Source organism: Pieris rapae, chromosome 13 (assembly GCF_905147795.1).
Source record: "Pieris rapae chromosome 13, ilPieRapa1.1, whole genome shotgun sequence".
Taxonomy (NCBI): domain Eukaryota; kingdom Metazoa; phylum Arthropoda; class Insecta; order Lepidoptera; family Pieridae; genus Pieris; species Pieris rapae.
The window spans coordinates 5,284,838-5,297,560 of NC_059521.1; the positions used below are offsets into that span (position 1 = coordinate 5,284,838).

At 32.0% G+C, this 12,723-nt stretch overlaps 1 protein-coding gene across 2 annotated transcripts in view; it reads left to right on the forward strand.

The window, feature by feature from the left end:
- Nucleotides 1-12,723, forward strand: part of LOC110998980 — a 129,783-nt gene that overhangs the window by 94,893 nt on the left and 22,167 nt on the right. For both annotated transcript variants that reach the window (XM_045630799.1, XM_045630800.1), the window contains exons 4-6: nt 7,746-7,916; nt 8,297-8,441; nt 11,682-11,809. In XM_045630799.1, coding sequence (XP_045486755.1) covers nt 7,746-7,916; nt 8,297-8,441; nt 11,682-11,809 — 444 coding nt within the window. The remainder of the gene's footprint in view (nt 1-7,745; nt 7,917-8,296; nt 8,442-11,681; nt 11,810-12,723) is intronic.

Here is a 12,723-nt window from a genome sequence, read left to right on the forward strand (position 1 = left end):
GGTCGAACTTGAATTCTTGTTAGTTCTTTCGACTATGTATGTATGTGTGCTATGTATGCTGTTCCCACGACAATGTTAGTGCATGCTCCTATTTTACAATGCCTTATGCTGATAGCGGACCAATCTTTGTTTTAATTATCAGTTAACTATTAATTACTTAAGATGCCATGTGGAATATAGTATAATGGTCACTTAATTCGTATGTAGTAATTAATGGACTTAAAAAACTGCAACATTGTTTCTCACAAGCGTTTATTGTATACAATAGGTATGTAAGCATAAAATAATGTCGACGCTTGGGCATTCGTCTCCCTACCTCTATATTTTACGAGATCCTCAGACAGTGTTCTGCTATATTATCTTTATAAAAGGGATGAAACTCTCGATGGACGCAATTACACCGAAGTGTAGGCAAGATAAATTATTATTGCGAAGTTTTGACATGACAACGTCTTATAATTCGATGGATCCGGCTGCACGCATGATAAAATATGACGCATGCGGCATTACCTCGCTCTAAGGCGTTTCTTCTAAGGCTTGAGGTGCAAGCGAGAGCGCGAAACGAGCAACAAAGAGGCACAATCGGCGTTCGGCAGCGTTCGTTCGTTAAAAGGTGTGAAAAAGTTATCGTCGTGTCAGCTAGTATGAAATAAAATACTGATTCCTTTTTGATAGGAATTCAAAATTTCCTCAAGATATTTAATTGTTAACCTGTGTCATAGAAATACTTGAAATACAGTGTAATAGGCGGCCGGAACTATTTTGAAAGGGGTTCGTGGTTGTATCCAGAATGTGGGCTCATGCATAATAGTTTTGGCTTAACAAAAGCTCTCACTTGTTGACAAACAAGATTCCTTACAGTATGCGCTCTATCTCAAAAATAATTACCAAAATATACTGAGCTGTATAAAATACAGTGAATATACGATAAATAATAATCGAGTAATTAAAGAATTCCGTATTATTTACTGAAATAGTTTTATGTTACTTTTTTAATATTAAATTAATATATTAAACAGTAAATGTGGCAAGACGTACTAGGTAAAAGTATCGTACGTATTTGTAATCTTTGGAATTGTATTGCAAACATTTATTTTACAATTATTCAAAATCTATCATCTGATTAGCTCATCACCTATCTCTTACAGTCCACAATGGATTAAAAGTATATAATTATATTATGAATAATCATTTCAATAAAGTAAGAAAAGATAAATTTATTTGTTTTATTTTACATACTGTTTGATGCAATAATATTGGCTATAGTCTCCCGTTTAGTAATATACCGTTAGGCGAATGAAAGCATAGCCAGTAATATATTGCATTTAAAATAGTTATAAAACGTTTTATTTATATATTATAATTCAAAAAATAGGTGTCTAAAGTTAAATTCACATACTGATTCATACAATTCTTCTGTGAAGTATATGTCAATATAAAATATTTAAACAATCTATTTAATGTAAGTATATGCCTAAGCGTACTAAAATCCTAAAGAAACATGTATTCTTGTTGTCTTTTATATTAAAATATCGACAAAAATGAGTACCATTAACAAAGGTTTTAAGTTATTCAGTAAATAATTCTGCCCTCAAAAGACTCGCTCGTTAAAATGTTTCTACAATTAGAAAAGAAAATTCTCCAGAGAAACATCATTAATTAATGTTATACGAATACTTTGATTCAAATTCCCAAATTTTTTATCTTAAATATAATATTTTCTTTTATATTAAACTGAAATTTTACGAATGTCTCTGGGATTTTGGTATTATTCAATATTACCTGAACTCTTTCATACATTTCATATTGTATACGAGTTTAAAACTATGTATTGTGTAAGTATAACGCTAGGGATATAGGGTTTGAATTCCGTTTAGAAAGATTGATTCCCTGGAAATTTGAGCCAAATAAAGAGAGGATCGACTGTAAATTCGGCAAATATTGTACTGTGATAATAGCATCATTATGTCAAACTCGTTAAGTGAAGTTTCTAAATTTAAATTGCACACTTATATTATTATATGAAACTACTATATTAGTATTGTCTTTTATTAACATAACTTTTACATATTTAAAGAAAACACTTTTTTAACGGATTAAAGTTATGTATTATTGTAAACTTATAATTATTTAAACATAATTTAAATTAAACCAACGTTTCGCACGCTGTAAAGCATGCGATTGTGATGTTTAAATAATTATAAGTTTACAATAATACATAACTTTAATCCGTTAAAAAGTGTTTTCTCTAAACTACTATATTATTTTATTACTAATTTCCAAACGTCCAGCATTCAAAACTGAGATTAAAAGGGACTCTTACACAAAATTATCGACATTAAAAACAGTTGTTTTTTTTATTTATACACGTACCCATATCCACATCCACAACGTGCCCAATTACGCGAAAAGTAATGAATTTCACAGAATTTTCTCGAATGTCGAAAGAATTATAACTACGGCCATGAACTTGATATAACAATGGAACAATGCCATTGTGAAGGCAGGATTCTGCCTCAACTCGAAAACTATTTGAATTTTGACTTATTATTGTGTTGTTAGCAAGTTTATTCCAGTTTCTGTATGGTCAAGTATTGTTTGCAAATAATGTGTTCGACATTCGAGTTTTGAAAGCTTTGAGCTAATAGGTACAAAAGGAGAGATGAAGCTGGAAACTGACTTTATTTTTTTGCAATTCTATACGCTTTATAAGAAATTCTCTTAATAATATAAAATAAATTTTATTAAGTTCAAAAAGTATATTTTATATTAAGAATAGTGGAAGAAGATAGACACAGACGGTATTGCCTTGTATTGGACGTTATTGATTTATAAATTGTATTCTTGTGTCATATCAAATTTTGCAACTTCCTAAGGGTTAAGTTTTCTAAAATTATTAACTTGGGTTTAGATTTTGTTTTTAATGGTTTTTTAGTTTTGGGGTTTAAACAATTTATATATGTCGTAATTTTTACCAAAAAACCGATTTGGTGTGATCCTTAATTCATTGAACACAGAATTATGATTTAGTTTAGTTTCATTTCAATTATTACAATGTTTTACTTTATTGTAGTTATTTTTATAAATATCCATTACTTATTTGTTTTATTTAATAACTTATTACTTACTTATATTTACTTCGAATTCCTTAACAATTTAGTCGGATATCTAAATCTACAATTGCTTTTGATGAGCTATTATGACTTAAGAATGCTGAAATTTACGTACATTTTGACTACGATCACAAATAAATATGTAAAAGTGTAATCATTTTATTAATTTATTTTCTTAGAAGGAAGACATTAATGTGTTCATGACACAAACTAATAACTAAACATACAACAGAAGAGTGAATATTTCTACAACCTTTATTTTATACATACTAAATTATTTTAAAAGGAAAGCTCATAGGCATGGCAGACTATCACAAATTGTAATTAATGTAATAAACCTTCCGCGGAAATAAAAAACCGTCTCCCCAGAGACACTACACCGTATAAAATACTACGCTAATGAAATGTATCGACTTTTATTACTTTGTTAGGGTGGTACCCGAGAAAGATCTTGATATGTTACTGAATAAAATAAACTTCGTTGTGCCTGTTACAAAGTGATATATTTAAGATGAAAAAGATAGAAATTAGTTATAGTAATCTAATAATGAGTATGTTTTAATGTCATGGTTTCTTGGGGCCATGTTATAATTAGGCATGTCAATGTTTATTCCTTGTTTATTTATATATTATTATCAACTACGCACTGAAGTGTTTCTGAACCAATTCCACTTAGGGTCCTTCAAAAAAGAGCAACAATTCTTAAATCACTGGCAGAGCATCTGCGGGTCTTCTGGTAGTGCGAATGTCTATGGACGGCAGTAACATTTAACATCAGATAAGCCTCCTGTCCATCTGTTATCGTCTTTGAATTGTACTTTAAAAAATCTTAATTTGAAAATTCTATAGAATTTAAATTCTTATGTGTCGTTAGTGCGCTACATTACAAACATCTACGTAGACTTCTGCTTAGTATATAAAGACAAAATACACGAATTTTGTCCCCACCAATCTATGATTGGACAGAAGCTGCTTTGGAGACTCGTTATATTAGTTATTATAAATATAATAACTATATGTAGTTATTATAAATATAATAACTATATGTAGGCCATGTGGAAATCCACATGGCCTACATAAGACAAGAAAGACAAACTGTTTGAATAACTGTGGTCGTTAAAAATACGGTAAAAGTTAATGTACCTTACCCACTTGAAAAATATTAAAAAGCACATTTCAAACTGTTTGTAGGTGTTCCATTTAACATCTCTTACCTCCTATGTAGTGTATTGCACCGAAGCTTTTTAAATGTATTATGCCGTTGAGGTCCCGGTAGAATGCGATAGCGACCCCGGAGCCTCTGTAACGCGGCTTTGTAGGTATTTGTCGAGGTGTTTTTAGTGGGTATTGTTCACCCAGTCTCTGAATAGCAGAGATTTTGGTGTGGGTCGAGTCCCACATACCCCTGCAACTTCCTAGGGCAGGGGATGCGCAAATGCATTTCCACCTCGAATAAAAAAAAAAAAAAAAAAAAAAAAAAAAGGTGTTCCATTTAAAGTTGGTCGTGTTGCGTGTATGCCATTTCATCACGCTTATAGAATTATGGCATTCAAGAATATGTAGCGGCTAAGTGGATCTTGAATTGTAGAATGTAAAATACACTAATTCAAAAAGGATTGCATGACGTTAACGTTCTTCAATCGTCTTATTCATAGGGGGCTCATAGACGGTCTTTGTATGTGGCCGTGGTGGGTGTGGGGTACCGGGTTCGATTTCCGGTTCGAGAGTAAGTTTTAAATTATTCTCGGCCTTTGGTAGGGTTGTACGTTACCGGGCGAGTGCTTAAACCGTACGTGGCGGGCACGGTAGAGTTTCTATAGTATGCAGTGGGCATCGAACTATAGAGATTCCTGTGTTAGATTTAGAACGTAACAATACGTTCTAGGCCGAGTAGGGTAATTACAGTGGTCAGTAATTCAAGATTCCTTTTACTTTTCTCTGGGTAGAATGCCTACGCGACCACAAATTACCCCAACAGTGACGTGATTGGTGGGAGGGGTTTGGTGGGTTAAGGCTTTTAGAGCGAGTACTCTGTGCGGAAATGCATTCGTCATATCATAGTGCGGCATTGAAAATTCGAATAGGTTCTTAATAAATTCAAATTAGGTAAAGTTTATTTTTCATAACCACTTTAAGTAATGCACAGAAGGATAGTTGAAATTTTCCGAGGAAGTGTAAGGCAACACAACAAACAATAGTACGAGGAAGTGTAAGGCAACACAGAACAATAATAATTGTTTATTGGTAAATTATACCATTAAGTATATAATATATAAATATTTATTTACTATGGTGAACGACCACAATAAACGACCAACGAACCGAACCTTTTTGTACCTGTATTTAATTATTACACTATCGGGTGACATAATAGAGTAAAATTGGTGGGTATACAATAGATATACTTATGTTTTTTATATCTACAATTGTTTTTTCATTATTGGAATTTCTTTTATAATTTTTAAATGATTGTTTTGTATCAATAATATTATTTTTGCATTATTAAGTTGCGCACTCTTAAACTCTTTCACAATTCGTTTTACTTTAATTAGAACCTGGAAGAAATCGCTTAGCTGTAAGGCCGTTGGACCATGTTAAAAGTATAACTCAAAATATATTATTTGCATACCAAAACACCATAAAACCTTTACGGCTGCCAAGCATATTTTCAACTATAAGGTATGAATAGCTAAATTTTAGTAACCGCAAGAGGCAAATTAGGGTTACTCAGAAGGAATTTTTGAGCATTAACATCGATAAAGTACAACCCTTGTCAATATGACAGCGACTCGCGACGGGTCATTGAAGCCCATTATGGCAAGAATAGATGGATTTAGTTGCCCATTTTTAAAGCAATTTGACTCTCGCTCATTTTTTATGCTTTATTTCTCGGAGAAAGCTGTTTAGTCTCTTGTATAATATAGGGATGGCTTTCTATTGAATTTTTCACAGAATTTAGGATGCAATTAAGATTTCAGTTGTATCATCTCGTTAAATGAATTTTAATAGCAATAATGCTTTATAAAACAACAGATTTAATTTGAACATTTAAAAAAATATTTTTTTAAGCTAACAAGACTGCTATGAAAAACTGTTCATTATTCGTACGAAAACAGGTTGTTAAATTTAATTAAAAAGTATTCGTTAGTTTCACTAGTTTATTTTTAAATTTCACCAAAATAAATGTCAGTCTTAGTAAGGGTAAATATAAGTGACAAGAAGGTCTACTCGGGTACCTAAAGGTAATTTGAGTACATAAGTGAGAATTAGTAATGATATTACGAATTTTCTAAATCTATTTTAGTTATTACATTGAAAATCGACTATAACACCTACCAATCCTTGAGTAATATTAAGTTTAGACTAAACGAAAAAAATAACAGTATAATCAGATAAATTTAGCTTTTTTAATAAGATACCTATGTAGATTGTTAGATCTATATCAGTTTATTAAAAATGAAAAAAAAAACTAATTTAGAAAGTAGGGCTTAATATCTCTTAATCAATAATATAAAAAAACTACCAACCTTTATAGCAAATAAATCAATACTATCTTAAATTTTCCCGTGAAAATAATCAGTGTCATGCACACAACAATCTAAAAACATACTTTTACATTAGAGAGATTCGTTTTATTTTAAGACAATAAATAATAACATGTTAATTTTTTATATATTTATTTCGTACTCCTTCAACTAGTAATAGCATTCTAGTCAAATATTTGTACCGCAGCATCAAACGTGTTTAAATCTAAGACAATTTTCTTTTCCATCTACCCTGTGAAAGGTTACAAGGCATTAAGGAAAATCAATGGAATCTTTGTTCGAATACATTTCCTAATTTCGAGGGTCAGAAAGGGAAAAGGAAAAAATTCGTCATCTGACATTCTGTAACGAGTTCCAACAAAAACAGAATGTAATGACCAACTTCGTCGTGACTGGGAAATAATGTTCGATTTCTACTTAACTTACTTCTAGTCAACAAGGATTAATTCTAATAATTAGGATTAGCTTGTGGTTTGGTAAAAATTGATTTTTTTTTTAATAGAACAGGGGGCAAACGGGGAGGCTCACCTGATGTTAAGTGATACCGCCGCCCATGGACACACTCAATGCCAGAGGGCTCACGAGTGCGTTGCCGGCCTTTTAAGAATTTGTACGCTCTTTTCTTGAAGGACCAGTCGAATTGGTTCGGAAATACTTCAGTCGACCACCACAAAGTGATGGTGCGCGGCAAAAACTGCCTAGAAAAACGCGCAGTTGTGGAACGGTGGATGTTGAGGTGATACTAGTGGAATTTCGTATTGTTAACTATAATGAAAGGTTATCTAGGTTACTGCGACTCCGTAGTACGTATACATTGCGTTTAGCTCAAAATTCCCAGATTCAGCAAAAGTGAACAGTTTTAAGAAGAAACAGAAGGCTTAACTTTAAATTTCAATTTTATACTACATTGCAGTGTGCAGCAGTTATATCCCTTATTGGGGAGTAATTTTATTAACCAGCACATTTGAGGTCACGTTTCAAATGACAATTTTCAAGCGGCGGACCATGAAAGCATTTGAAACATAAGTTACGTAAATTTAATGAAATTGCTATATATTTTTAAGTTGTTCTAAATAATTTCTTCCAGTTGCCTGCTCTACTGTAACTGTGACGAAATGCCAAGCTGCGCTGAGGACTCTGCAAGCCTTTCCGTTCTTCAAGCCGACCTGCCTCTGTCGAGAACCGAATGTCGACCCTGAATGTAACTCTTTCCGCGACTTTCTGTTTGACCATCCCTGCGTTTTCGTTATGAAGAAGGGTAAGATGTTAAATATACTATGGGAATATATATGCAAAGAACAAAAGTATATGTATTGAAATATAAATAATATTTTTAAAATCTTTTTATATCTATCTTATTATCGACCAATTTCAACCGTAAAACAAGTGTTGTTCATCTATAATTCAATTTCTAATTTAAATAGCAAAATAATAATATTATTAAATTATTCATTTTTATTTATTTTAGTGATCTATGAGTCAGAATAAATACTAAATTAATTTATTTTTTTTATTTGGTCCGATAACCTAAATATAGGTAAAAATAATGTTCATATTTATATCTATAGAGGAAACAATCCTAAGCTATTACAACTATTTATAAAGATAATGATAATGAAAATGATGATATTGTTTCAGAGAAAGATCCGTACCCAGTGGAAACTCTACCAACCTGCACCTATGCTCTAAGTGTCTGCCACAATGAAAAAGCCTGCTCTGTCCTCTTCGACCGGTTCAAGAACGCTTGCAAGGCCAGAGATGGAGAATGCCGTATGGAGGATAGGTATACTCTTATTCTGTTTGACCTATATATATTTTATTCTATACAATCAAGTCTTGTTTATAAGAAAAAAATGTTTTATTTTACCATATTTAAACTGTATTCTTTAGTAAACATAATATTACTATTACGTTGTATGTATAAAAATCCTTGTACAGGTGAAAGCGTGAAAATTTTTTGGATGATAAACTCTATAAACATAAAATGTACCTAATATTTACATAAGTAGATGATTTCCATGAATTTGGAATTAATTCATGTATAAATCTTTTTAAGTATTGAGGTAACGAAATCTTGTGATATTTAATTTATCGTTAAACTTTGAAAACCGCTGACATTTCGAATAACTTTGACAGTTCGAACTCCCACCTAATTTTTCGTAACCAATAAGTCAGCAAATGCCAAAGGTTTTTGAATTTCGAACTTAGACGCCTACGTTATGTTATCTGTTCGATCAATCATATCTTAATGTAACTTTCAAAGAATTGCCAAACCAGTCTTTAGATTTCTTAGAAGTTTTATATAAAACATAAACTGAACTATATCGATTATTCAAACCAAAACAATATTACTCTAACTCGATGTATTTTACAAATGAAAGTTAAAGATATTTAAACTACGTTCTGGAGTCTATCCTTAAAATGTTATTTATTTTATATATATTTTAATGCAGTCGCAATATAGACTAAAGCATGAAGTGGCCATTCGGTATTTTCTGCTTTTGGTCTATTCAAACTCACCGTATTTAGGTTTTGTTTGGTCTTTCTCTCAAGATAAATTACATAACCTTAAAATCTCATTTATGACTAAATATTATTTTATTATATAATAGTATTTTTGTTATTCCTCATTCCAATTTCAAAATATTTAAGGTAACAAGACATTAATTTTTCAGTAATATAACGATTTCAATCATTACAGGTTCAATTTCAAATAACAAGAACAATTGTCTACTTAAATTTAGAAAATTACCTAGTAATAGGTAACTTATAAATAATAACTCTTTTTAAAGTGTATGATGGCGTTGCTAAGAAAGAAATTATGGAAAACAAAACACAATACAGTAGTTACTTAGACCGCGTTTGAGTTATTGAAGTGTATTCTATCCCTCTTAGCTATAAACGCTGCTAAATAGTAGGCCAATAACCAACGATTACAATTTTTTTCGCTTAAAATTAATTCGGCATTGAGTTTCACAAGATGGCGGATGCTTATGATCAGCTGTGTAGAGTTCATTTGTTAAATTAGGATTACCAGTGGCGGATTTGATGGATGCAATTTAGCTATTTTCGCTTATAAGTGTTAGAGCGCAGAGGTGGATTATTGGTTGGTGATCTAGCTGTTTTACTCTAGATTATGGAAGGTTGCTGCAGCATATACACAATGTCAAACGTGAGGCAGATCTGTAAAACGTCAGAAAACGACAATATCTGTTTGATTTCTGTGAGTGTTCCACCCTAGGCTCCAGCCTACTCTGTACTGAAAATAACTACTAATATGTGTGTGATATGTTAGGCAATTTGTTTATGGTTTAATACCAGTTGCCCAAAAACACGTTAAACCAGTAGAATTTTAAAAAAATAATTGTAAAGAGCAGTTTAATTAAGAGGTGTTTTAAATGCTAAGCAATTTTATCGTTAAGGGTACCTGACAATATTATTTATAAAATACATCTATTATGATACCTATCTTCCACTTTATGTTCTCATTTAAGCAAGTCGTTCTGAAATAGTTGAATGAAAATGGACGAACTCAAGTATGAATTAACGATTTCCAATCTTCGCAACGAACAAGTCTTTGAAAGGAAGACCTTTTTCGTCGTTTTATTGTATTTAAATCCGTAAATTATATAGTTTGGCAATTTGTTTATTGGAAGTAATTTTAGTAACTAATAAACCGAGTTACACATTCATTCGAATAGGTGACACGTTATAATTTATTACAATATGGACCTTGGTTAGGCACAGCAATGTTCAACTACGGTGGCATTTTTATTTGCATTATTTATTTACTTTGGCTTTACATTGCAAGAAGAATATACTTAAAATTATAAATAAACATAACTTTTATAAAACAAATTAGAGTCTATCGGTTAGAAACTCTGTACCAGTGTAATAACACTTTTTATATAATAATTTCTTAAAAGATTTGGTAAACCTCAAGTTATTTGCCTCGCTCTTCAAACTTTCCGGTAATTTGTTATATTATATATTTTTATTGAGGAGGTCAATGGTCCTGATTGATGCAAACTCAATCCGAACATAGGTGAAACCAGTTGGCCTTTACGAGAAGGTCTCAGTGAGTATAGGGCCTTATGGTATTTGATTACGTATCGTCAAACTATTTTCAAAAACGTGAAGAGATCAGATTAACATGTATGTGATATAGTTGTTATTGAGCATGATGATCTATTTACACTTCCAAGTACTTCACTAAATATATGACCGAAACTGTTACTACAGTTACCAATTTTTTCACAGGGAGTGAACATCGTTACTATGGTTACAAAACGGCACATTACCACGCGTAATAAGACCGCTCGTGTTTTGTTTATCGATATCAGCCATTAACAAGCCAGATTATATATATATATTCAACTCATAACTACCCCCTACAAGCACACAGTATGTGTATGCCCATAATAAAAGACGTAATAACGATTTATGACTGTCGGTTGAACGCGATGTAGTTAGTATAATAGCACTATTGCAAATTTATAGTGAAATATAATGTTATCGTAAGCACTTAAATATACTAAAAATAAAGGTGCAACTTGATTATATACACTGTTATTTTTACTAATAATTCTCGTTCTTGAAATTCTCGTTTAGTACTCACAGACTTCTAAATACCTGTAAGAGGTGGTCAATATGTATTTTCACGCTTAGCTTCTCCGTTTGTACTGTTCTTGATTGAGATGACAAAGATTACTCAGACACGAAGTAGATTAAATGAGGTCAGATTAGAATAGAATTTGGTTAAGATAATTACTTAAATGTCTCATAAAAGCTTATATAGTTCTTAGTGCTTAATACTAATCACGATAATTTTATGTTTATAAATAAAACAAAAGACAAGAGAAAGGAATTACCGCGTTACAATGAGCCATCAACGTTATTTTGATCCGTCATTTCAGTTTTCGTTTATCAGAATTACCCTACTGCTAAAGTTGGATTATAATAGGGAAGTGAAAACTAAGTATCAATAATAATTCCTATGCAAAGCTGAATCATTAAATTCCAGGGAATCATGCCGCGAAGCCTGGGCTGGTTTACGTCTATCTCCTCTCTTCGGCTGCATCTGCCCCAACACCCATATGAAGAAACGTTGTGACCGCATCTTTGCTGTTGTAAACCACAACCCGTGTGTTGGTGAGTACGCACCCTTAGCTTTCCGCAATGTGATGAGTGAGATAATATTTCGGAACCCATACCGATAATTTAAACGTGAAAAATTATGTCTGATGTACATTATCGTGATTAAGATAGATTGTTGCACTAAACGCGCGCCGTGAGGTTACTGATCATTGATTCGAGACCACGTTGTGAAACCAGCTGCCCAATTCTTAATAGGTAGGCAACATACCCGTGCCCCTCTGTTATCGAGTGTGTCCATGGGTGGCGGTATATCTTAAGATCAGAGCCTCGTGTTTGCCGCCTGTTATATATAAAAAAGTTTTCAGTTGTTTAAGGTCATACTCTAATTACAGAAACGTATATCGTTACAGAGCTTAAGCTCTTTAAAAGTTATTGCTCCTGCATTTTTAAATTACATAAGACAATCTATTGTTTCGTTTAAAATGCGATAGTTTTCTATAAATAAAATCAATTCCTAGATATATGATTTGATTGAGCTCTTATTATGTAAATTACTATCTTGAAAATTCAAGAAAACGAAGAACCTTTATTATAGAAAAACACATGTTAATTTTCCCACTTCGTATAATGATAGAATGTTTCGAATTTAGGATCAAAATGTAAGTCATATGTAAGTCTTATCACAATCATTGTTGCATTCATTCATACATAACTATTAAGACCAAACGTATGTACTTTAATATAAAAAGCAAATATGAAGTCCTTATATAAATCAATTCGGGCCTTGCATGCCTCTCCATAGTCAAGAATAAACTACCAATTAAAATGGTTTTTGTCGCGTGACAACAAGACGTTTTATTTCTTAGTCAGCAACAAAACATGTAAGTTAGCATGATACTGGTCACTACTAAATACCGAGTAAAGTGTTGTCGATCGACGCAGTCATTTGCGCATAAATTAACTCAAAT